Below are 25,783 nucleotides of genomic sequence, written 5' to 3'. Positions count from 1 at the left end.
GTCGTTGGACAAAAAAATTATTGGACAAAAAGACATGGATGAAAAGACGTTTGACGAAGTAATGTCAGACGAAAAGACATAGCACCGTTATAAACACATAGTTATCATAAAGGAAAAATTGTTTTCCTGTGATAAACACAACAGCAATCAGCATATTCACGTTTAAATCTGCTGGAACATATCAAGAATAAATATGCAAGTCATTGTTTTGATTCTCACTGTTCATCATGCATATGACAATTTATTGAAATATATATATTTGCAGAAATTGAATACTCACAGATTCATATTGACGCATTCTTTCTAAAGCATCGACCAGCAGTTTGTCTTTCTCAAGTGCATCATTTTCAGCCTAGAGAAGAGTACACATTTTTTAGAAATATTGGTTTTATTAAATCTTACTTCAATGAAAAATGTATTCCTTTCAGTGTAAAAACATAATCTGAGATAAACAACTGCCCAATGACCTAGACTAGTACATATTATAATATCATGATTGTAATATTGTACAATCATATAATACCTTATTAATAGTTGGAAAGGGTATAATCCATGTCATCAGCTTCTTGAATGTTCCAAATTTAATATTCCAAATATAATTATAATTCTTTCAGAAAATCATCCAGCATATATATTTTAAAATGCATTATCAAAGAAGATGAAATTAAAGATCTATCATTTTAGTTTTGCTTTCGGAAATTTCTATTCATTCCCTTTTTCTGTATTCTATTTTGAGCTATGTTACACCCGACTGGGTGAATTATTCAATACAATATGCACAAGCTAGCAAATATATTTCATTTTCTATTCTAAAAATATAGTATTCCATTAAAGTATTTCATTAAAAGAAAGTCTGTTACTAAATGTACATGAATCCAAAGGCTGAACAGTTCAAGAAAAATAATTAAGCTATTTATGATAATGATGTAATAAAACCTATGTGAAAATGGTTGTAATTTTGTTATAAACTGTAGCCTGTATAACATTAAATCTAAGAACTAAGATGATAAGTGAATATTTATTAAAAAAAAAAAAAAACTGGTATCTTAAAATAAACCCACATAAAAATATATAATTTGATTTAACAAACCTCTTTGACTAATTTTTCAGCATCTTTCAAAAGCTTATCTTTATTTAACATCTGAATTTCAAGTTCTTTCAATTTTTTATGTAAATGGTCTTTTGGTTCTGCAAAGATAAATAATTTGAACAAGTTATCAGAAGACATTAAACAAATTATACAGACAATTTGTGTAGCTCATTAAAAAATATAAAATCATCATCATCATTATTTAATGTCCATTTTCTATGCTGGCATGGGTTGGATGGTTTGACATGGAGTTGGCCAGCTGAAGAGCTGCCCGGGCTCCATGTCTGATTTGGCATGGTCTCTATGGTTGGACGCCTTTCCTAACACCAGTGGATGCATTTAAATGGCACTGGCACAAGTGCTTTTTATGTGGCACCAGCACCCCCAAGCCCACAACATTAGGAATGCTCAACTAGAGAGGGATGCAGGGGATATGCCTGTATGCAAGTACAATCACAATTTTACTTAGCTGCCATGTCTTCTCAAGCACAGCATCTCATCTGAGAATGTTACCCATAAAAGAATGACTAGCAACTTATCCACAAGTAACTTGTCAGATAAGACATTCAAACAGAATACAGAAAACTTTTTACTTCTGCAACTCATTCTTTCTAATGCCAATGGTATAAGATGTACCCACTCCATGCTATAAATTGGTTTGTGATCAGAAAGGCATCCAGTCTTAGAGAAACATGATACACACAACAAGATGGTTAGATTTTCCTTTTTGCGACATGTGCCAGACAACAAAGGACTGCCAGACAGAGTGTGATGCTGTGATTACCTATCCAACCCATACCAGTATCAAAGAATAAACCTAAAATGATGAAGAGGAATGACAGAAATTTAAATGTCAGCCATCAATGTATCATATTATCATACTAAGAGGACCGTTTTAAGTAATAAAAACAACTGTACTCTTTTCAAAATTAGTTTTGTGATCAAAGAAGAATTTTGGTTATTTTTCACATCATCACACTCCTGGAGTGATTGGCATTAGGAAGGACATCCAGCTGTAGAAATCATGCCAAATTGGACTGGAACCTTGTGCAGCTCTCAAACTCATCAGTTCCAGTCAAACCGTCTGACCCATGCCAGCATGGAGAGCAGATGTTAAATGATGATGATGATGATGATGATTTTTCTTAACATTATCAGCAAATGTCATTAAAGACAAAGTATGTACTCATAGCCAGTCTAGATGTCAATGAAAAAGCTCAAAAGGGATTAGATACAGCAGGTGTTCTTGCTGGACACTGCTGGGTTGATTTTTCTCATCTTCCTTTGATATTGTGTTTTTAATATAACACATCCATAAGAGATGTTATCTAAGGATGAATGCTGCAGTAATTGGCCTGTCGACAATGTGTATACATTAAGCATGATCAGGGCTGGATTAAGACCCATTGAGGCCCTAAGCACTTAAAAGATTTTAGTGTTCCCTTCTATATGTAATTCAAAATATAAACAATAATAAACTATAAAATATAAACAATAATAAACTATAAAATAAATTTCAGTTTTTCAAGACAAAGCAAAACTAACAGTAAGATGGAAAATAATGTTCCACTTAATTTATATTTGAAACGATTTCTCCTACTTTTTTTAATTGCAAAATCTATGATCAGATCCTCACACTATGACACAAAGAACACTTCAAAATTATATTTCCAATCACATAAACCACTTCAAATATTATATTAGCAAGTTTAAAGTAATTTCTTTTGTGCTGTAAACCATTTACCATTTCTGTGGTGCCCCACTTTCCTTTGATGCCTTAAGTACATGCTTATTTTGCTTAATGGTTAATCCAGTGCGAGTATAATACATAGATTTAGTCGTTGGCCTATCAATGATGATGATAAATTAAGTATGATATATCAATTATTACTGCCTCAATAGCATATATTGGATTTAAATGTCAATTATTTTAAGGTTAGCTTACTTTTGCTCAGGTCATTCTTCAAATCTTCCATAATGGCTGCATTTGCATTCATTTCAGTTGTTAGATTCTGTATCTCTTCAGTCAAATCATAAATCTGTTGATCTCGTTCTTCTACCACCTAAAGTAATAAATGAACAATTCATGCAACAGTTTCCTGAAAAACAAACCACACACACACACACACACACACACACACACACACATACACAAATACATAGAGTAAACCTAAGAAAAATGGATCCTTGTTGGTTATAAAGATGACTATTCAGTTGTTTGATTAACTAAGCTACATGCTTGTTGAATTAGCATGTTAGAGGCTCAGTATCACATAGACACATGTATCCTGCTAATCAGTAAGTATCCCATTGTTATACTTTCATTCTGATGTTTTATATACGTACACACACACACACACATATACATTGGATAAATTTAAGGAAAATATTTGTGAAAAGCAAGTGTTAGTTCATTATTGACAGGATGATTTCATAAATCATCATCATAGTTTTATAGTTTTAACATCTACTTATTCAACGCTAGCATGGATCAGATAAGATTCACTTAGACATGGTTTTTCTCTAACTAGATACTGTTCTTGTCACCAACACTCACTTCTTTCCAAATAAGGTGCTATTTCCCCAAGTCTTCCAAACAACAAACAGCTCAATTGCCAGACCTGTTTTTGCAGCAGATGTAAATCAAAACATCATCTATTGTTTACACAGCATACAAACAATGTGAAGAAAATAAGAAGACACTTTCTCTCTCTCACATGCACACACACATGCATGCCTACATATACACATATACAATGGACTTAATTCAGTTTCTATCTACCAATTCCACCCACAAGGTATAGTCATCAGTAGATTGTAGCAGAAGTCATCAGCCCACCCTACTTCACAGTGAGCCCTAAACCACATGGTTGTAGAATAAAACATTAAATGAAAGAACAGCAAAACATTTAAGATTGAACCTTCATTTTCTGCCTTCATATTAACTTATTAAGCCATACTAATGCAAATGCTAAGAAATTATTAAATATAAAAACGTTTACAGTTGGTTTTGTTTTCAAAACACATTGCTTTTAACAGAAATTCAAACTTGATACATCAGAACACACCATAATCATAATCAAACAGCATATAATGCACACGGATTACCTTTGTCAGAGCAACTAATGAGGCACGATCAGCATCTAAATTTACTGCTTCCAGCTGTTTACGAAGATGCATGATTTCTTCTTGACAACTGATGATGTCTTGGTCTTTTTCTGTAAGAATTTTCTGTAAAAGAACAAAATTCTCCAGATAATTATTTATGAAGCTTATTTTACTAACAGCTTAAGTCTACACCTAAGGAATGTAACAGCAGCATTTGAACTAAAAATGCAAAGAGCCAGAACAAATACTACAAGGAATTTCCCCAGATGCTCTAATAATGTCTTCCAATCCAGCACCATACAATGAAAGACATCCCAACTAGAATGAGCCTATCTTTTACCTATGTTCAAGGAACCCAAACCACAATGTCTAATATATTATTTTTTAATACAGTGGAGTGTGATTTGAAAGGAATATTCAATCTCTATTTCTGAGAACTCCCTTGTTGGTTCAGGCTATGAAGTTAAGCTTCTAGGGTATTGAAATGGTCCACAATTTAAACTTAGTAATAGCCAAGGTGGCCTAAGAGCACACAATTTCAGTTTGTTCTACCAATCAATCTAACTAACAACAGATTTCATTTTAACATCTTAACAATGATTAAGTAATTAGTAGAAAGTGGAGGAGTATCCAACTATAAAAATATTTTGTCCAAGCAATATGAAAATGTCTAAATTTGAAAACATCATTCTAGAAATGGAAATATGGACGTAAACATTAAAAAAAAAAACCTAAAGAATAAATTGGTGGGTTCCAATTGACTTGTTGCAGTAATACTGAGATCAAACTCATCATTAAGTAAAAATTGAAGTATATAATTAACTTATTATGAATTCATAGCTAACATACTTTACAGATGAGTAAAAAAAAAAGAAATATTAAATCATTTGTAGAAGAAAAAACATTGGTTATAATATTTAATATAATGGCAAATATGCAGTAGAAAATGACTGAGAATTTCATTTCTCAACATGTCTATAAAACAGTCATTATAAAGAACAATGTTTGGTAAAATTCAATGAATAATTATTTACCCTCCATTCGTTCACTTTTTCATTCACTGCTAACATGACAGAATCATCAGAATCTGATCTGACTTGCAATCTCTCCATCAAATCAGTAAGCTGAAAAAATAAATACATATCAAAGTGAAAAAAAAAGAAATAAAAAACATTGCAACATTCTCCATAGGCATATTTTAATTTAATATCGCATAAGACAGATAAATATCAATATTGGTTTCAAATTTTGGCACAAGGCCAGCAGTTTCAGGAGATGGAGTAAGTCAATTACATCGACCCCAGAGCTCAACTGGTACTTATTTTAATTAATTAATGTATGTATGTATGTATGTATGTATGTATGTATGTATGTATGTCATCATCATTTAACATCCGCCTTCCATGCTGGCATGGGTGGGTACATGTGTGTGTGTGTGTGGGGGGGGGGGGGGCGTGTGTAGAAGGTTGAAAAGAAACACATGAGTTGATATGTATAAGCAAAATAAGACAAGGTAGAAAATGCTAAAATAATTTTATCATGAAGAACATTCTAATACCAGTTTCAGTCTTTGCAACTTTTTCAAGCATGAAAAACAATTAAATTGTGGAAAAATTAAATGAAATGTTTTATTAAAATATTTCCATCATTTTCAAATACAAAGTAATTTTTCCTTTTTTCCGTCTGTCTGTCTCTCTCTCTTTTTTACTCTTGTGAAGGCTTGGTAGTAGGTAGTAGCAGTCCTAAAAGAATATTTGATATGAATTCTTGGTTTTGATTGTTTAAGCAGCAGTAGCCGAGGAAGGAGGTGGTGAAGAAGAAGAAGAAGAAGAAGAAGAAGAAGAGGGAGTAGGAAAAGAAGAGAAAGAATAAGTAAAATACGGGGGTGGTATGACAGTACTAGGATGTTGGTGGAATCCTCTTAAATGATTAAGTGACCTGTTGTGGTTGTAATAGTAGTGATTGAAATTGTTCTGAATAAATTCATGGGTAGTGACAGTTTTGGATCTATCGTTTTTAATATTTGTGTAGGTATTATTCTAAGGCCCTTGTAGTAGTGTCATTTGTGGTGGATGCATTCAAAAGTGGTTCATATTTTGAGATAAAATATGACTCTTTGCTAATGTGCTGATTATAGGTGACCTCGTCCCTGAATTTATAGAGAGGAAAAATTCTGAAACTGGGTTGTTTGTTAATTGCACAAATGTTGATGTGTTCACCGAATGCTATTTTTCTGTATTCCCGAATTTTGATCTGGGATCATTAGGAATAGTGACCTTGAGAGAAAGAGCGACACACACAGAAAAAAGAAAAATGTCCCTTGTATTTGAAAATGATGGAAATATTTAAAAAAAACATTTAATTTAATTTTGCCACAATTTAATTGTTTTTCAAGCTTTACTCTAAGTTGAAAAAGTTGCAAAGACTGAAACCGGTACTAAAATGTTCTTCATGATAAAATTATTTTAGCATTTTCTACCTTGTCTTATTTTCCTTATATATATATATATATATATATATATATATATATATATATATATATTTATATAGATAGAGTGATAAATTGAATATTAATTCAATTTAAAACCAAGTGGCCTAGCATATAAAAAAATCTGAAAATTCAGAAAAAATTGTACTACACGTGTATAAGAGATGACCATTAGGTGGACTGGATGTCCACCTAGTGGTCATCCCTTATACATGTATATATATATATTTATTTATTTATCTATTTATATATTTATTTATTTATAAGATATATCAGTTTCAAATTTTGGCACAAAGTCAGCAATTTGGAGGTAGATGTACATATTTTCACATATTTTTTATAGTTTCAGAAAAATATTTAAACCAACCTGGCTTTTCATTATTATATTCTCTTCTTTCAATCTATCATTGATATTATCACCATCATCAACAATTTTCTGTACAAATAGATATTAGATAAATATTATAGTCAACCCTTACAGATATTTATGTATGGAATAGTTTCTGGAAATAATTATGCATAGAATAGTTACAACTAAGGAACTGAAGACAAAAAAATCAATAATGGCTATATTACTTTCAAATCACCAGCTTCTGTCCAACCACCAAAGTTAAGCAACACAAAATCAATTACCATGCAGATTTTGCATTTAATTTGAATGTTCAATCAATTATATTTCCTCTCAGCATTACATTCTATGATGACTTTTTTCTATTTTTTAAATGTCTTTTATATTTACTTTTGTAATGTATTTGGTTGTTGACTGAAGTGGCAAATATATATTCTAGGCTTTCACATTAACTTTGAAAAATCATTTTCCCATAGCAGTAAAAATGAACTGTCTTTTAGTGTGGCATGAAGCAAACGCTAACTATCCTTCATTGACGTACTTCAAAATTGAACATGTCTATTGTTTGTAGTCTTCAATCACAAGCCAAAGTATTTTGATGAGGCACATAAACATGTTCCTTGAATCTATTCACAGATAAACATGACTCCTGATGAACTTTTGAGCATGATATGAGACCGCAGGGCCATTCTAACTTTGAATAATACAAAGTTAATTCCACAATAGATAGTGAAATTACAACAGTGGACAGTAGAACAATAATATTACTGCATTGAGTATTTATCTCAAGGATTTTATTTAAAGTTTTACTCAGCCATTGCATAAATTTATTCATACACTGATAGGAACTTCCTTCAAATATATTTGAATATATAACACTGAATGGAAGATATGAGAAAATGTTTTGATTTCTTTACCAAATTTCCAAACAATTGTTAAGAGTATAACTTTAATATAAATTACCTTAAGTCTTAAATAATCTTCAGTTGTTTGATCAATATCCTTGACAGCTTCTGCCAACTTTTTGGTCAGTTTTTCAACTTGCTCTTTCAGTTCTTCATTAGCATCAGTTAAATTCTGTGTAAATGAAAATAGAAATCTGAAATTATGTCATTTGTCTTATTTCAAGAAAAGTAGGAGCAATCAACAGCGCCAAGAAATAAATCGATATAGATTAGAGAAAGGGGTATGAGATTTGTTTCTAAGAGAGATGCATTAGGTACTGCTTCTGTTTTAGCTGTTTCAAAATTCGAACATTGTTCATGGATACTGACGTGGAAGAGAAATAATTATCAAGCAGATTGTTAATTAGATTCTCAATTAAACACTGTCATGTCTTTGATACCATATTCTTGATGAGGGTAGGAATGAAAAAAGTACGATTTTTTTTTAATTGCAAATTACCACAATATCTATCCTCATATACAGAATTAAAAATCATGGCAAAGTCTCATTCCGTAGACCAAGATGGTTGTTTTAAGGGACAGAAACAATGGTACCCTTCTCAAAACTAGTTTTGTGATCAAAGAAAATTTTTTGTTACTTTTCATGGTTTCCATTTTATATTTTTATTTGCATTATAACAAAACGTCATTAATGACAAAGTATTTTAACAAAGTATGAAAGCCTCTTTAAATTAATCATTTTTCAACTCTGCAGTATATCATATTATTTTATCTATATTTTTTTTAAATATGATTTTGTCCCAAACAAGGCTTGAGACCACTGAAGCATAAGAGACTACAAAGAAGATAAAGAAGGGGCTTATAAATTCAAAAGATGTTACTTGACTTAAAACTTGAAGGATTGAGTATCATAGACCAGAAGGAAACAAGACGGTAGTAGTAAGTTCCAGAGAGCAGCAGTTCAAGGAAAGAAAGTATTAGAATAAAAGGACTTCAAAGTAGAGATACTTAAACCTGTAATTCTTCCATTGCCTCACCAAGCTGTCGATTCTTTTGTAATACTTTTTCTTTATATTCCAGATCTCCTTCTTTCTGATGCAATAAATTATCTCTTTGAGATTGTAGCTGCATTTTATAGTCACTGATGTCCTGTCTCATTTGATCATTCTAGAAGTATAAAATTGTACAAATACAAGTACTATTACAAAATAAAACATAGTAAAGATGAGAAATATAGTAAAAAAAAAACTGAACTTGATGCTTTATGGTAAAAATAATTTTCTTTCTTATATTTCTCTGCATTTGATAAAAAGACCAGGTAAAATCTGAGGTTCCCATACAAAACAAGGCTAATTAGAATACATCAATCTTACAGCAAGAAGAGAAATTTTGTCATATTTATTGATGTAAAACATATTTTTAAATCTTCCCATCTATACAAGAAAGTACTGGTTAGATCTAAGAATAAGGATGTAAAATAGGAAGTTTGAACTGTTTCTAAAGTTTGATAGTGGCCTTAATGAATGCAGCAGTTTTTAGTGGAATAGAACAATGCATGAAAGAGATTTAAATCCAATACAGAAAGAATATGTTTTTCTTACTTCTTGGCGCAGAACACTCTTTTCTCTGTCAAGATCAATGATCTGTGAATTATACTGAAAGTAAAAAAAAGAATGTCTTTCATATATGATATATGATATATGATGATGGTACATTAATTTGATACCAGCTAGATAGAAACTAGTATATGTTTATATATATATAATTTAAAAATATAAATAAAATAAGATTTAAATATAAATTATATATATATATATATATATATATAGGAGAAAAAGGAAAAATATACTTATATACATATATAAGAATATATAAAATGATATACACATATTTACACATTTGTTGGATGGCTGTTAACTACTGAAGTGTTCCTCTACCAACTACTCTGCCTATATATCTGAGCACACCTGTCAATGCTGTGTATGCCATAAGGTCTGCAAATCTAACGGAGGCCTCAAAAGACATTTTAAAATCTACAAAGATCAGAACTTAACTGCAGCTCTTGGTGGTCCAAATTAGATATGCAATCTATGTGGGTGTTTTTTCAATACATTGTCTGGTTTAAAAAGCCACATCAGACGCCATGAGGGATCTAAGGTACAAGTACAAGAGGTGGTCAGACTCTGCATACAGAGTAGATAACCACCATATATTTGTGGATGCGTGCGTGCATGTGTAACTATTTGGACTTTGGTTATATGTCTATTAGTATGCCAGTTAAAGCACATTCACTGTTTGGGTTACCTGATGTCATCCTGCAACCCCCAAATTATTCTACCTTCTGTCTGTGCACCAACGTACAATGAGCAAGAACAATTTGCCAAAGAGAACTCAGTATATTTAGTGGGATATCTTTTTTCACACCAAGCACCTGAAGTGACACAGCCTGCACTAATTGATGCAACACAACCAGAGGCAAAATATCCTACCCCAACGGGACACCTGCAGAATAGGTTGAAATGGCCGTTATGCTGAATAAAGATTCATACTAAATCCATCTTCCATTTCCTTCATCAATTATATATATATATATATATATATATATATATATATATATATATATATATATATATATATATATATATATATAATATATATATATATATATATATATATATATATATATATATATATATATGTATATATATATATATATATATATATATATATATATATATATATATATATATATATATATATATATATATATATGTATATTTATATATATATATGTATATTTATGTATGTATGTATGTATGGCAGAAACGTTAGCACGCCGAGCGAAATGTTTAGCGGTATTTCGTCTGCCGCTACGTTCTGAGTTCAAATTCTGCCGAGGTCGACTTTGCCTTTCATCCTTTCGGAGTCGATTAAATAAGTACCAGTTACGCACTGGGGTCGATGTAATCGACTTAATCCGTTTGTCTGTCCTTGTTTGTACCCTCTGTGTGTAGCCCCTTGTGGGCAGTAAAGAAATAAGAAACTACATAAATGGATTTTGGTCAGAATTTTCAACCATAAGTTTCAGTTGTTGAATCAATAGAACTGCCAAACACATTCAGTTAGTGTGCATATGGCTGAGTATTCCATAGACATATGTACCTTGAACCCTTTAGCATTCAGATTACCCTGAGTTTTTTTGAGTTAATCATGCAATGTCTCATAGTTTTAAGATTTTGATGATGTGATTGTTTATGATCACAATAACAGTGAGGAGTAAGTGTGAGAGGCAGGATCTGGTCATTTTGAACATAAAACAGGTAGAATATTCGAGCTTCATTCAGGCAGTTTAAATGCTAAAGGGTTAACAAAATTCTCAGGCAGAATCAGATGAGACAGAGTGACAAAACGGGACTTGCATTACACAAGCTATCCTATGGGCTTCCATACAGTTTCCATTTACCCAAGCTCATTCGTAAAGCACAGGCTGATCTTAGGCTAGAGCAAAACACTTGCTCAAGATGACTTGTAGTAGAATCAAATTCTGCGCCTGATGACTCAAAAGTGAACTTCGCAACCAGTTTCCATATGATATCTACTAGGAACTAGGAACCACCACAGAATTAATATAAAAGAATCTGTCTGAGAAAATCTGAAACCAGTCACACTAATACAATATTTAAAACAAAGAGAAAGGGGGAGGCCAGCCAAACGGCTATGAAAATGGAAACAAAACTGTCCATGAAATAATACTGTTAACTATATAAACATTTAAATTTAAATCTAAACTCTTTTACTCTTTTACTTGTTTCAGTCATTTGACTGTGGCCATGCTAGAGCACTGCCTTTAGTCGAGCAAATCGACCACAGGACTTATTCTTTGTAAGCCTAGTACTTATTCTATCGGTCTGTTTTGCCAAACCGCTAAGTTACAGGGACATAAACACACCAGCATCGGTTGTCAAGCAATGTTGGGGGGACAAACACAGACATACGAACATATACACACACACATACATATATACAATGGGCTCCTTTCAGTTTCCGTCTACTGAATCCACTCACAAGGCTTTGGTCGGCCCAAGGCTATAGTAGAAGACACTTGCCCAAGGTGCCACGCAGTGGGACTGAACCTGGAACCATGTGGTTCATAAGCAAGCTACTTACCACACAGCCACTCCTACACCTATAAACTACTAAAGTAGAAAATAAATTTGTTAAGATATCCTGTCAAAATTATTACCACTTCTACTAAAGTTTAAAAGCATCCAGATGGAGCAAACACACACACACACATATGCGCACGTACGTGCACACACACTGAATAATGAAGTCAATAATTATACCCTTTCACTAGCTCTCTTCTCATCATCTAGATCTCTTTGCAATTCCATATTTTCTTCAGTTAAATGATGAATTTGGTTATTTAAATGATTAATCTCTTCTTGCAAGTATCTGGTACTGGAAGATGTGTAATCTCCATCAATACCAGATTTCTGAAAGAAAGGAAAATAAAACAAAAGATATTATATAAACTACAATAGAATCTTTGTGGTTATATTAATTTTCTTGAAACAGGTGGTGAGTTGGTAAAAAAAATAGTAGAGTGTCAATCTAAATGCCTTACAGTATATAATTTCACCCTTCTATATTGTGTGTTCAAATCTCTCCAGAGTTAATAAAATAAACACTAATGCTAAACCAGTTCAAATGATATCTGATTCCACATAAAAATTTACCTTACGTTAATTAACCTCTCAACTTAACAAGCTGGAGAAAACAAGCAGCTCTCACCACTTCAAAAGATCCATTAACTGTATGCAGACTTCTCCTTTATATTTCATGTATTGAAAGCTAGCTAATTTTCACCAAATAATACTTTTACCTTTATTTTTCCTTACATTCATATTATCTCACTTTATAGAATCTATGCCATATTTTTGTTTAGTTCACCTTTAAAATTTCTGTCTTTGAAACTCATTCATATATTCTAAAAACTAACCTACAAATTTTCTATCTAAGCATTTACTATTTTGACCTCACCATAGTTTCAAATTCAAGCCTTGGGGAGGTTTCTTTTATAAAGTAAAAAATGCATTTAAAGCATTTTTTTTCTAGCGTATAACTTCTAATTTAATCAGCTACATGAGTCACGGTGCAGCTACAAATTCCAAAACAGCTAAATGAATAAATGCAAGGAATTTCATTCAATAACTTAATCCCCTGCATTTTAATGGGGCAAATTTTACCAACTCTAGGTACCATGAGAAGTACAAATTAGAAAATAAGATAAGTTTGTGTGCCATGATGATAAGGAAATTTTGACACTTTAAATTGAAAACACATCTCATTTCTTCAAAGAAAAGCTCTGTCTGAAATATCAGAACTCACCTCTACTCACAGTACTAAAAGCTATCTTTATTGTAAGAATTTTTTCAGACAGTAACAGGATCTCTGCATTCTGAGTCTACAATTCAATATTCTGATTCCACTTGTTTCTCTAACAGAAAGATATGAACATTGCATTCACCATCTCTCATTTACTATAAATGTAAAATCCTTTGTTCATAGAAGAAAGCATTATTAAATTTAAAAGTAAGAAACAAGTGTGCCAAACAAAAGATAGTTACCTTCAGATTGCTACTCAAGAGTTCTAACTCTTTAATTTTAGCTTGCAATTTCTGTTCTGTGAAAATAGAGATCAGATATCAAGTTACATTATTTGCCAAACAAGAAGTTAAAATATTGTCTCAATCAATCAGGATTCATCAAACACTAACAACAACAACACAGACAAAAAAATATTGAAATAAAAGATATAATGAAAATAAACAAAGAAAATAGAACAAATTAATGCTTGTAATATAAACAGAAGTAAATGAAAAAAAGCTTGTAAGAAATAAAGAAAGAAAACTAAGCGAAAAGTTGAAAAGAAACTAGGAGAAAATATTAAAGACGGTAAAAGGAATGGTAGAAGAAAAGGGAAAACAATGTCTGAGTAAAATCAAGAAAACAGAAAAACATGAAACATAATAAAGAATTAAATCAGTAAATATTTTAAATCAGTGAATATTTAAAGCAATTAATGAGTAAATAAATCAATAATGAAATATACATCTGTTATGACATGGTATACACATCTGGTGTAAAATGGTATTACAAAAGTAAATAGTAGGTTGTGGTTATCTAAAAATAACCAGTCACAGAATGCACTCCATACTACTTGAACGTAGGTACAATACTCAGTATTCACTGTTCAACTACCAACTGTTAAACCAACACACATCAAACTAACAGTTAACCAACATGGTCAAAGTGACACTGTCAATGATCCCCTGACACTTCACTCGGTTCTTGGTTATTGTAATCAGTTAGTCCACCTTCAATCATAACGAGTTCAGGATTCTCCCATAACAATATCAAAAATTAACATGAGAGAAAATAATAATTATTTAGTTTGAATGATACATATCTTCCTTATCCTTTAACTTTTACTGTGGCCATGCTGGAGCACCACCTTGAAGGGTTTAGTCAAACAAATTTAATAAGTCGATGAAGGCTTGACCAAAGAGGAAGATGTTTTCCTCAAGCCTTATTCACCACACAATCTCCTTCACCACAGCCCCTAGATAGAGGAATGCTGCTTGCTGTGCCTTGCTAAAGGGAGATGGTGAAACAATCATCATAATGGCCTTGGCAGATGGTTGGATTCATCCTACACATGACAACAGCTGTTAACATGATTGTACAAGTCAGCAATGCTTGGATACTGCACAAGGTATGCAATATGGTTTCTTTGTTCACCATCCAGGAATATTGGTAGGTGGCACAGCCTCAGTACATGTTTGTGCATCAGAAGCCATGGCATGCCAAACATGCCTTCCAGCAGATGGTGACAATAGATGGACTGCCTGACTAGTGGAACACATCCTTTCCTCAGGAAGTGAAAAGTAAATACTCCAGGGTGATCAAATGTGAACAGGAGAAAAGTACGATTGCCAGGCAGTAAGTTATTACAGAGGGGATGTATGCATTCACCACCTCTGCTCAACCTTTCAAGGATAGTTTCCTATTAGCCTATTTCTAAGCAAGGCTGGCCACCCTGCTTATAACCCCATCCTAGTTCTTGTCCACCTGGAGGTCTACACCAAACCAGACTCCTAGCAATTTAACCAATCAGTCTATCCAATGACCTACTATGGTGTTCAATGGCATAGACTTGCCTCTCCAATAACAATCCTTTCTATTATAGGCAAAAAGCCTGAAATTTGTAGGGAGGAGTTAGTCAATTACATTGACCCCAGTGCTTAACTGGTACTTATTTTATGACCCTGAAAGGATAAAAGGCAAAGTTGACCATGGCAGAATTTGAACTCAGAACATAAGGACGAACGAAATACCACTAAGCATTTTACCCAGCATGCTAAGGAGTCTAGCAGCTTACCAGCTGGGTGAGGGTGATAGTAGTGATGGTGCAGGTTAACAAGAAGTTCAACACACTGGGGATTTTCTACTAATAAACATAATAATTCACAAGGCTCATGACATACAAAATATCGGTAGATACCTCTTTTTGCTTCTTTTTTAGTTTCTTCTTCCATATTTACAATTACCTCCTCCAACTGATCATTTTTCAATAATATCAACTCCCGAGTTACTTCAAATAACTTCTTCAAACGATCAATTTCTGTCTCCTTATTATGGTCGAACTGCAAAACAACAGAGTCTCAAATTAAAATTGTATTGGTTTATCAATAATACCTGGAACCATTCTAAATTTTTAGAAACTGAAGCTAGAATTTAATAATAATAATAATCCTTACTACTATATGCACAAGACCTGAAATTTTGGGGGAGGAGTCTAGTCGATTATATTGACCTCAGTGCTCAGCTGGTACTTATTTTATCAATCCCAATAGGATGAAAGGTAAAGTCAACCCTGACACAGCATTTGAACTCAGAAAGTAAAGCCAGAAAATATGCCACTAATCATTTTGCACATTGCGGTAATGATTCTGCCAGCTCGCTTCCTTATTTTAATAATAATAATAATAATAATCTTTTCTAGTAAAGGCACAAGGCCTGAAATTTGGTGGGAGGGTACTAGTTGATTACATCGACTCCAATGTTTCAGTGGTGCTTAACTCATCAACCCCAAAAGGATGAAAGGCAGAGTTGATCTCGGCAGAATTTGAACTTACAACGTAACGACAGATGAAATATGGCTAAGCATTTCATCCAGTGTGCTAACGATTCTGCCAGCTCACCACCTTAATAATAAAAATAATAATAATAATAATAATAATAATAATAATAATAATAATAATAATAATCATCGTCGTTTAATGTCTGCTTTCCATGCTGTCATCTTGGATGAGCCTTTTGGTCTCTCTCTTACATCTGCTCAAATCACTTCTAGAGAAACTTACTTAACTATACTTGTGGCCCTGTAAACTCTTATTTCTTTATTGCCCACAAGGGGCTAATCATAGAGGGGACAAACAAGGACAGACAAAGGTATTAAGTCAATTACATCGACCCCAGTGCGTAACCGGTACTTATTTCATCGACCTCGAAAGGATGAAATGCAAAGTAGGCCTCGGCAGAATTTGAACTCAGAACGTAACGGCAAACGAAATACCGCTAAACATTTCGCCCGGTGTGCTAACGTTTCTGCCAGCTCGCCACCTGTAAACTCTTGGTAATGTTGTTGCAGAAACTACTGCTATTAGTAGTGCAGCAAGCACAAAGGATGTGGTTGCGGTAGCATTTCTGGTGTTTGGATGCAGTTGCACTTTTTCTTCAGCTCATTTCAGCTTCTATGAAATCCAAGACTGATATTGTTGACTTCTTACTACAGACGGTATTGGTGGTGATGGTAGTGATGTTGATGACAGTGGTTATATTGAAGGCGCTATTGTTGCCCTTATTGCTGCTGCCACAGGTATTGGGTACATTACTACTGCGGTTGTTGTTGTTGAAGCCAAACCACACCAGAACAAGATGTACTACAAAAATGTAATACAATAAATCCATTAAAAGAGTAAACTAACAACAATTTTATTTTTTCAAACATATAAAGCTATAAACATGCCTGACAAGCTGACACACAACAACAGCAACAATAATCAATTATGATAATTTTCCCATGAAATCTGACATCTATATATCTTGTGTAATATCAAGATAAATGAATCAAAGATTAAAATAAAATCAATAGAAATAAGGCAACTTACAGATTTGATCATTTCCAACAGCATATCAGAGTCATCTTCTATGTTACTTTTGGTTGTTTTCATGATTATATTCCAGTTCATTGGAGCCATTATTGAAATTTAAAAACGGTGTCACTAAAGAATATATGAAGAATAAAACAAATTTGATATAAGTGAACTATAAAATGTAGTTTAACATATTTCATTGTAATATTACATAAGCCAATGATAATTAAAAGAAAAAAAATGTGAGAAAAAGCCATACTTTTTGTGAAATAGTAAGGGACTGCATTTATTCTCAAAAAAACACACAGCTACTCATAGAAACTAAAGCTGTTACTTGCAAGCAAATATGACATGGTGACATGCACTATACTTCCTTACTTAAGCCCTTTGTTCTCTATGAATCATAGACCATTGATGACCTTTCTCTGCTGTTCTTGACTCTGGGCTGTTTCTCCTCTCTCATGTCTTGGCTGGATTCAAATTGTCATCAATGCTTCTGTAACTTAGCTTTGTTTATTCTAGGTAGAGGTGCTGGCCTTATGCATATCCCTTTTTACCTCTGAGAAGAGGTAGTCCATATTAACCTAGCCCCTGACCTGTCCAGCATGAAAGGCCACCACCAGGAGCTTGCGCTTCACTGGCATAGGTCTCAGGGTCATTAAGGCACACAAGCTACCAGACATACACTCTTTTGGCTCTCCTAACCTTCACCTAGTGGAGCATCCAGAATGTGAGAGTTGAAGGGACAGAGACCTGCACCAGCACTCAGCCGGCACTCAATACAGCTGAGTAGACTGGAGCAAAATGGAATGCAAAGCCTTGCTCAAGAATGAAATGTACCACACAGTCCAGGAATCAAAACTACAACCTTATAACTGCGAGTCCATTACCTAAACCAGGGGTTTTCAAATTTTTTGACTTGCGGACCCCTTTATATTTCAGGCTTTACCTTAGGGACCCCTTATAAACGCTTATGAAATTTATACATAAATATTTGCTTAAAATAACTTATATTTTTACATTTATTTATTTAACAGTATTTAACAAATAGGTTTATTGTCAATTAAAATATTTCGATTAAAAAACATATAAAATCAAATTGCACATAAAAAGTATTTGCTGTCCACGGACCCCCTGTCTTGTCCTTGCAGACCCACTGTGGTCCGCGGACTACAGTTTGAAAACCCCTGACCTAAACCACTAAACACTATGCACCTTGAAGATCTAAATGAGGATGGGGCAATTACACATTTTCAGCATGTCAATCTAATGGACATACAATTTATTTCTCCTTCCTTTATTTCTCTTAACACCTTTGTAAAGGAGATTTTTACTGTAAATATAAGGACAAATAAATATTTCCAAGGTAATATTTCAAATTCTTTATCGTTGTTATTATTTTATGTTCAATCTGCATTGCTAAAGTCTTCTATGACACAGATCTTTTTGTATAACAAATATAACAAATGTGTGTGTGTGTGTGTATTTACTAAATGTATGCAGGCAAATTTATGTATAAAATTTATTTATTTATTTATAAAAAAAAAAAAGAAAAGAGTCACCAGTCTATCCTGAGCCATAGGTTTATAAGGCCAGTTTTCTGGATTCTGCAGCATCTATAATCCCCCACTGGATAAGATGCCAGTCCATTGCAGGATTACTCATTTTGGCCCAACTGAGGGGACTAGAGAAATGTGAAATGAAGTATTTTGCTCAAGAACACAATGCATTGCCCATTCCAGGAATCAGAACCATAATCTTATGATCAGGAGTACAACACCCTAACCACTAAGCCACACACTTCCACCAGCCATATTTTTTATATAAATATAAATAAAAATAAATATATATATATATATATATATATATATTATATACATATGTATGTATGTATAGACACACATTTTGCTTTTTATACATACACATATGCATACGTATTCTTAAGGAATGGAATCAATGAGAAACTTCAAGTAGTAACTCATACAGACTGAATATTGATCGATTGTATACATATATACATATTTATGTATGCATATTTAAGTGAAACAATAGACTATGTCTGCAACAACAATCAAGTATATAATTGCTAGAAATTTAGAATACATTATTTTGCTGTGGGAACAAGTACATGACATACAAGACCATAACACACAGACCAGCTAAAACAGTAAAAGAAAAATAACATGAATTAACTCTCTTCTGTATAAATGTAGCATCTAACCTAGCTAAGCACTTTCGACATTGATACACAAACATTTCTAGGGTACAGAAAAGTATTTACTCCCATTTTGGAATTTCCTAAACTGGGAATAGTTGATGGAAGTCCACACAAAACTAATTTCAAATGTTATTTTATATATCTTTTTAAACGGTGTTCAACTCCTAGTATCTCAGACCCTCTAACGGTTACTAAATCACTGCTATCAACATAGTAAAACTCTTGGATGAGCACTCTGCATATTAACCAATAGCATGTCTTCAAATTTTTGGCACAGAGCCAGCAATTTTAGTGGGAGGGGACAGTAAATTACATACTCTCCCAGTAGTTTATTTCACCACCCCTGAAAGAATGAAAAACTAAGTTGCCCTCAGCAGAATTTGAATTCAGAACATAATCATCATCATCATCATCATCATCATTTAACGTCCGTTGTCCATGCTGGCATGGGTTGGATGATTTGACCAGGGTTGGCCCACTGGAAGGCTGCACGAGGCTCCAGTCTGATTCGACATAGTTTTCTACAGCTGGATGCCTTTCCTAACACCAATCACTCTGAGAGTGTAATGGGTGCTTTTACATGCCATTGGCACGAGTGCCATTTGTGTGACACCGGTATCTGCCATGATTGCGATTTTGCTCGGCTTGATGGGTCTTCTTCTCAAGCATGACATTATGCCAAAGGTCTTGGTCATTGCCTCTATGAAGCCCAACACTTGAAAAGAACTCAGCCACCTCACCTCAGTGAGGCCGATACTCGAAAGGAACTCAGTCACTTTGCCTTTGTGAGGCCTAACATTCAAAGGTTGATTTTTTTACATGCGACCAGCATGGGTGCACTTGGTTTGACGGGTCCTCTTAAGCACATTAACAAATGTTCCTGATTTTCTAAAATAGCTATGCAACCACAAGAGTTATAACTGAAACAAAATCCATTATAGGCATTCTGCATTTATAATCATCACTATCATCATTTAATGTCCATTTTCCATGCTAGCACGGGATGGATGGTTTGAAGGAAGCTGGCCAACTGAAGAGCTGCCTGGACTCCATGTCTGTTTTGGCATGGTTTCTACAGCTGGATGCCCTTCCTAACACCAACCACTTTACAGACTATACTGGATGATTCTAAGTAGCACTGATATGACTGCTTTTATGTAGCATCAATGCCCACAAGACCACAAGATTAAGATGGCTCTGTGAAGAGGGATGCTGGGGACATACTTATATGCAAGAATAACAACAATTTCACTTAGCTTGACATGTCTTCTCAAGCACAGCAAACTGCCAGAAGTCTCGGTTCCATAAAAAAATTATAGTAGAAAACCTTTACGGAAAAATTAACTCCTGTTCAATTTGGGTGAAGTTGGTATTATCGAGAATTCTGTGCCTGTTAAGAAAAATGCTATTATACTCCTACAATCTTAAATAGGCTTTTTCTTCTTTTTGATTCTCTCTGATGTTTTCATCAGCCTTCCATTTTGAGATAATGGCAAAAATTAAATGCAAATTTTATGCATTATACTCCTCTCCAAAATGATCTAAATGAAAAGAGGAATTTATCAGAAGTTCCTGACATTAAACAGAAAAGCTGACAATAAATTTTAGACACACTGAAGGCACTAGGCCTCTTCCTCCTCCTCATCATCATCATTTAATGTCCATTTTCCATGTTGATATGGGTTGAGCAGTTGGCAGGGACATGCAAATCAGAAGACTACACCAAACTCTGCTGTCTATTTTGGCATGATTTCTGTGGCTGGATGCCCTTCCTAATACCAGCCACTTTACAGAAATGTACTGGGTGCTTTTTAGGTGTCACTAGCAGCAGTGAGGTCACCAAGTAACTTACAGGGCCAGACTCCTCAACTGGGAGTAGTAGTATTAAGGGACAGAAAGATTATATATGTATATATGTATATTATTATTAACTGAACTCACAGAAAATAAACAAAACCTACAATACAAGTGCAACATATGTGCATTATGCATGCACACGGGCAAATAATCTGAAAATCATTTCAGAATTCCTTTTTTAAAAATATGCATACACAAGATAGAAATTTGATTAAAAGGAGCTTTGTTTGAATGTAGGATCCATCTATTTTGGTCAATTATTTCTCATTCAGGCCCTATTCATTTCGTTCATTTCCAGATTAAACACATTAAAATAATGACCAGAATCTTAGCCATAATAATAATCAGGAATAACCAAAAAAAAAAGAAAATTGCAACTAGAACCTAGAGGAATATCAGAGATGAAAATAGGTAGCAGATTTGTCCAGAAAAGCAATGACAATTTTTGAAGACATTATGCCAGATAACAGCACTGACAATTCTACAGTGTTCAGGATCTTATTTCAAGGTAGTTCATATTACCTTATCACAAAATAGTTGTAACATTGTAGTCAGTTATAAAACATGGATGACATCCAATATTCTACTGAGGGTATTTAGTTTTGTTGCTGATTCTTGATAATTTCTGATTTATTTCAGACCCTGACTGACATGTTTGAAGATTTTTTTTTTTATTTAGAACCTTTAGACACTCAATTGTACTCTCTATTTCATTCTAATGAAAACTACAGGCCCCAAAAATTTAAAGGTACAATAATTTGTAGTTCTTATTATTGTAAACTAAACCTCCAGGGATTCATCCATAAATTACAGGGTCATAAGCCAACATCAGTTATCAAGTGTGAGAGAGAGAGAGAGAGAGAGAGAAAGAAAGAGAGAAAGAAAGAGCAAGAAAGAGAGAGAGAGAGAGAAAGAGAGAGGTTTCTGCACAATTACTATCTACTAAATTCACTCATTAAGCATTGCTTGGCCCAGGGCTATAGTAGTAGACACTTGCCTAAAGTATCACACTGTGGGACTGAATGCAAATCTACATGGTTGCAAGCCATGCATACACATATCATTACCATCATCATTTAAAGTCTATTTTCAATGTTGGCATGAGTTGGATTATTGCTTTGTGGTAATAGTTCTGACTCTCAAGGCCCTAAGTTCAAATCCTGTAAGGGCCAACTTTGATTTTTATCCTTTCAGAGTCAATAATTAAAATGCCAGTCCTGTTGTAGAATCAATTATCTTCTTTTGCACTTTTTTTCTACCTGACTCTCTCTCTCTCTCTTCTAGGAGAAATTGGCTGTGATAAGTCCTGGTTTCTGTCAGATCTTAAAATATTTAAGACATTTTATGATGCACCACTATAGCTCCATCAATGAGTTGAAGGCCCAAGACAAGGCAGCATCCCCAAGTAAAGTACATAAAGTACAGAAAAGAAGCTTAGTAGTAAGGGCACCCATTTGTAAAGCAATTACTCCAACAAAAATTACTATCCCACCTATATAAGCATGTATAAATGAATATAAAACTAATTAAAAATAAAATAACACATCATCATCATCATCATCATCATCGTTTAACGTCCGCTTTCCATGCTAGCATGGGCTGGACGATTTGACTGAGGACTGGTGAAACCGGATGGCAACACCAGGCTCCAGTCTGATTTGGCAGAGTTTCTACAGCTGGATGCCCTTCCTAACGCCAACCACTCAGAGAGTGTAGTGGGTGCTTTTATGTGTCACCCGCACGAAAACGGCCACGCTCGAAATGGTGTCTTTTATGTGCCACCCGCACAAGCCAGTCCAGGGGCACTGGCAACGATCTCGCTCGAAAATCCTACGGGAGCCAGTCAGGCGGTACTGGCAACGGCCACGCTCAAAATGGTGCATCTCATGTGCCACCCGCACAAGAACCAGTCCAGGGGCACTGGCAACGATCTTACTTGGCTTGCCGGGTCTTCTCACGCACAGCACATTTCCAAAGGTCTCGCAACATAAATAAAGTAGCAACTGCCCGAAGTGTACTTCTACTTATATTCAAGACAAGAGCCATCTTGATCAAAGTTCTGGCTACAACAGAAACAATATACTCATTTGAGCATGTTGAAATCGTTACAAACTATTGGAGCTAATAGAGGCAAGAAAAATTTTCACAATGTTCCGAAGGACAAGCTCAAACACAAACACTAGTTTAATATTTTGCTTAGAAAACTATTTATGCACTACACACGGTTGCATAAGGACAAGTACAGTAATCTTCCAGTTTCGGGTGGTGAAAAAAGTAAATAAAAATACAAGGGAAATAACTTAACGTCTTACTAGTATTATCCGTACTCTCCTCACCCCACCCGTTCGCGAGCGCGCATTTTTTTCTTCATATTCGTTCACAGCAAGTTGTTTTACACCTATTACACTAATTTTTTTTTTTTTTAGCTCGAGTCAAACGCTTTAGTTTGACCATTATTTCCCTATACTGGAAGGTTATCATAAGTTGTTGTGCAGCCAGTACTATGATATTCAATCACGTGTGTGATTTATTTATAAACAGCTAAAAAAAAATCACTTTTCAGAGTAGTACGGATAATACTAGTAAGACGTTAAGTTATTTCCCTTGTATTTTTATTGACTTTTTTTACCTCCCGAAACTAGAAGATTACCGACAGTACACTTAATACCTGACTCATACAAGGCTATATGAACAGATACAAGAGAAAACTGCATAATAATCTACTTTATTTCATTCAATTTGCCATAAAGGCAGTACACAGAGAAGTAGCTACGGGCTAGACAAACACATTAATGAGATGAGATGAATGATGATTAAGATGGTATTAATGGGAGAAGACAGGAGCCGCCCGCCGAACTCTGCTTTTCTACTTAACACCGTTCAAGAACTGACTTGTCACAAGTTCAGAATTTCCCGCTTACTTTCTTTCATATTGGAATTACCACGACAAACTTAGTTTAGTTGAGAGTAGAAGGTAATATTTCAGGACATTTCAGTCGTTTTGCTATGTAATGAACGACTGAAACAACACCTATCCTCATTCAAAGGGTGCTCCACAACAGAACATTTTTGCCCCTTAAAGCCTAATTTTAACTTTTCAGTTTCCGTATTTACTGTATTCACTCAGTGTTTGTGTTTGAGCTGAAACATCCCACGGTACTTTCTCAAGTGCTAACATGCGTCTGAGAGTGAGATTATCTTTTAGGAACAAAAGGTAGAGCAACGGTAGTGGCTCCCTTTTGACTGTAGTGAATTCGTATCGGGGATTTGTATCATTTCGCTGAATCGAACCCTTAGGGGATATACAAAGTCACTCGACCTACTAAAAGTAGCAGCCAAAACTCCTTTAAAATACATTTTACAAAAAGGAAGAAAACACTGGATAATAATGTCCTAGGTTTACAAAAGCACGGAACAGTGAGAGTTAGAATGTCTACCCAGTGGGGGGGGGTGATCCGAGTTAGACAACTTCTTTGGCATCTTTTATAGGTTTGGGAGCGAATGACAGAGTAGTACCTGAATACATACGATCCATTTCTAAACTAAATTTGTAAGATCAGAAGTGTAGAGGGGTGTAGTAAAAAAAATTAAATAACTGTTGCTTATTTTGTCGGGATTAGATAAACAAAAGTTATTTAAACCATTCAATACAAATCATACATGAAACAAAATAAGAATAAGACACAAATATAATATAATAAAATAGGACTGAAAAGTATCTGCAAGAACCGGGATTAAGAAATATTTATTTATCTCGTAGTCGAATTCTGAAATAAAGTTTTTCTAAAGTGGAATGAAAATTTAATTGACAACTGTGCTCCAAAGGAAATGCATTACCGAAGAAATCAACTTCATTAAAACAAAGCACAAACTTGGATTATAAAGAACAATATATTATAATATATGTATGTGTGTAATGTATGTATGTGTGTGTGTGTGTGTGTGCGTGTGTGCGGCATATTTTGATTGTAGTTATCTCTTCTTAGCTACAACAATAAACAATTAGTTACTACCAACCTTTCAATAGAAATCGATGAATAACCGAATCTTAGCTGGTCTCTGTAAAGAAGAATGTTCAAAAGATGTGAAGCTTTTACTTTCCAAGATGTTTATCTAAAAAAAGAAGATATGTCGATGGTCTTAAACGACTCATATTAATGTTAATCCATAACTTGTTTTAGCGTCCTGACAACGGACAGGTTACAGTCGTCAAGGGAGATAACTAGGTTAATCTTAATTAAAAAGGTACTTTTTAAGTTAACTGTGTGTGTATTGTGACGTAAATACACACGCACATTTATATGCATTTGGACACACACACACACCCATAAATATGTATATATATGTATAAACATATATTACAAATATATATATATAACAACAAAATTTTACATAGTTACCCAATGTTTCGCACCCACAATGCTAAAGCCTTTTGCACAGCACGTCAGATTGTATGAATACAAAATTTTAAAATATCTATGTCGCATATATTCATATAGTCTGACGAGCTGTCCATAAGGCTTTAGCTTTTTGGGCGCGAAACCTTG

At 34.0% G+C, this 25,783-nt stretch overlaps 1 protein-coding gene across 2 annotated transcripts in view; it reads right to left on the bottom strand.

Moving 5' to 3' along the window:
• LOC106870974 (centrosomal protein of 290 kDa-like) overlaps window positions 1-25,465 on the bottom strand; it is a 120,947-nt gene extending 95,482 nt beyond the window's left edge. For both annotated transcript variants that reach the window (XM_089347642.1, XM_089347643.1), the window contains exons 1-14: window positions 25,254-25,465; window positions 17,177-17,290; window positions 15,508-15,649; window positions 13,571-13,626; window positions 12,287-12,436; window positions 9,542-9,595; window positions 8,955-9,107; window positions 7,999-8,112; window positions 7,054-7,122; window positions 5,233-5,322; window positions 4,199-4,321; window positions 3,036-3,153; window positions 1,091-1,188; window positions 281-352 (exon numbers count right to left, since the gene is read on the bottom strand). In XM_089347642.1, coding sequence (XP_089203768.1) covers window positions 281-352; window positions 1,091-1,188; window positions 3,036-3,153; window positions 4,199-4,321; window positions 5,233-5,322; window positions 7,054-7,122; window positions 7,999-8,112; window positions 8,955-9,107; window positions 9,542-9,595; window positions 12,287-12,436; window positions 13,571-13,626; window positions 15,508-15,649; window positions 17,177-17,266 — 1,329 coding nt within the window. In that variant the 5' untranslated portion in view covers window positions 17,267-17,290; window positions 25,254-25,465. The remainder of the gene's footprint in view (window positions 1-280; window positions 353-1,090; window positions 1,189-3,035; window positions 3,154-4,198; window positions 4,322-5,232; window positions 5,323-7,053; window positions 7,123-7,998; window positions 8,113-8,954; window positions 9,108-9,541; window positions 9,596-12,286; window positions 12,437-13,570; window positions 13,627-15,507; window positions 15,650-17,176; window positions 17,291-25,253) is intronic.
• Between the last annotated feature and the right edge of the window lie 318 nt (window positions 25,466-25,783).

Source organism: Octopus bimaculoides, chromosome 2 (genome assembly GCF_046866305.1).
Source record: "Octopus bimaculoides isolate indiv1 chromosome 2, ASM4686630v1, whole genome shotgun sequence".
NCBI lineage: Eukaryota > Metazoa > Mollusca > Cephalopoda > Octopoda > Octopodidae > Octopus > Octopus bimaculoides.
The sequence above is the reverse complement of the archived record's forward strand: the minus strand, read 5'-3'. Positions and strand labels throughout refer to the sequence as shown.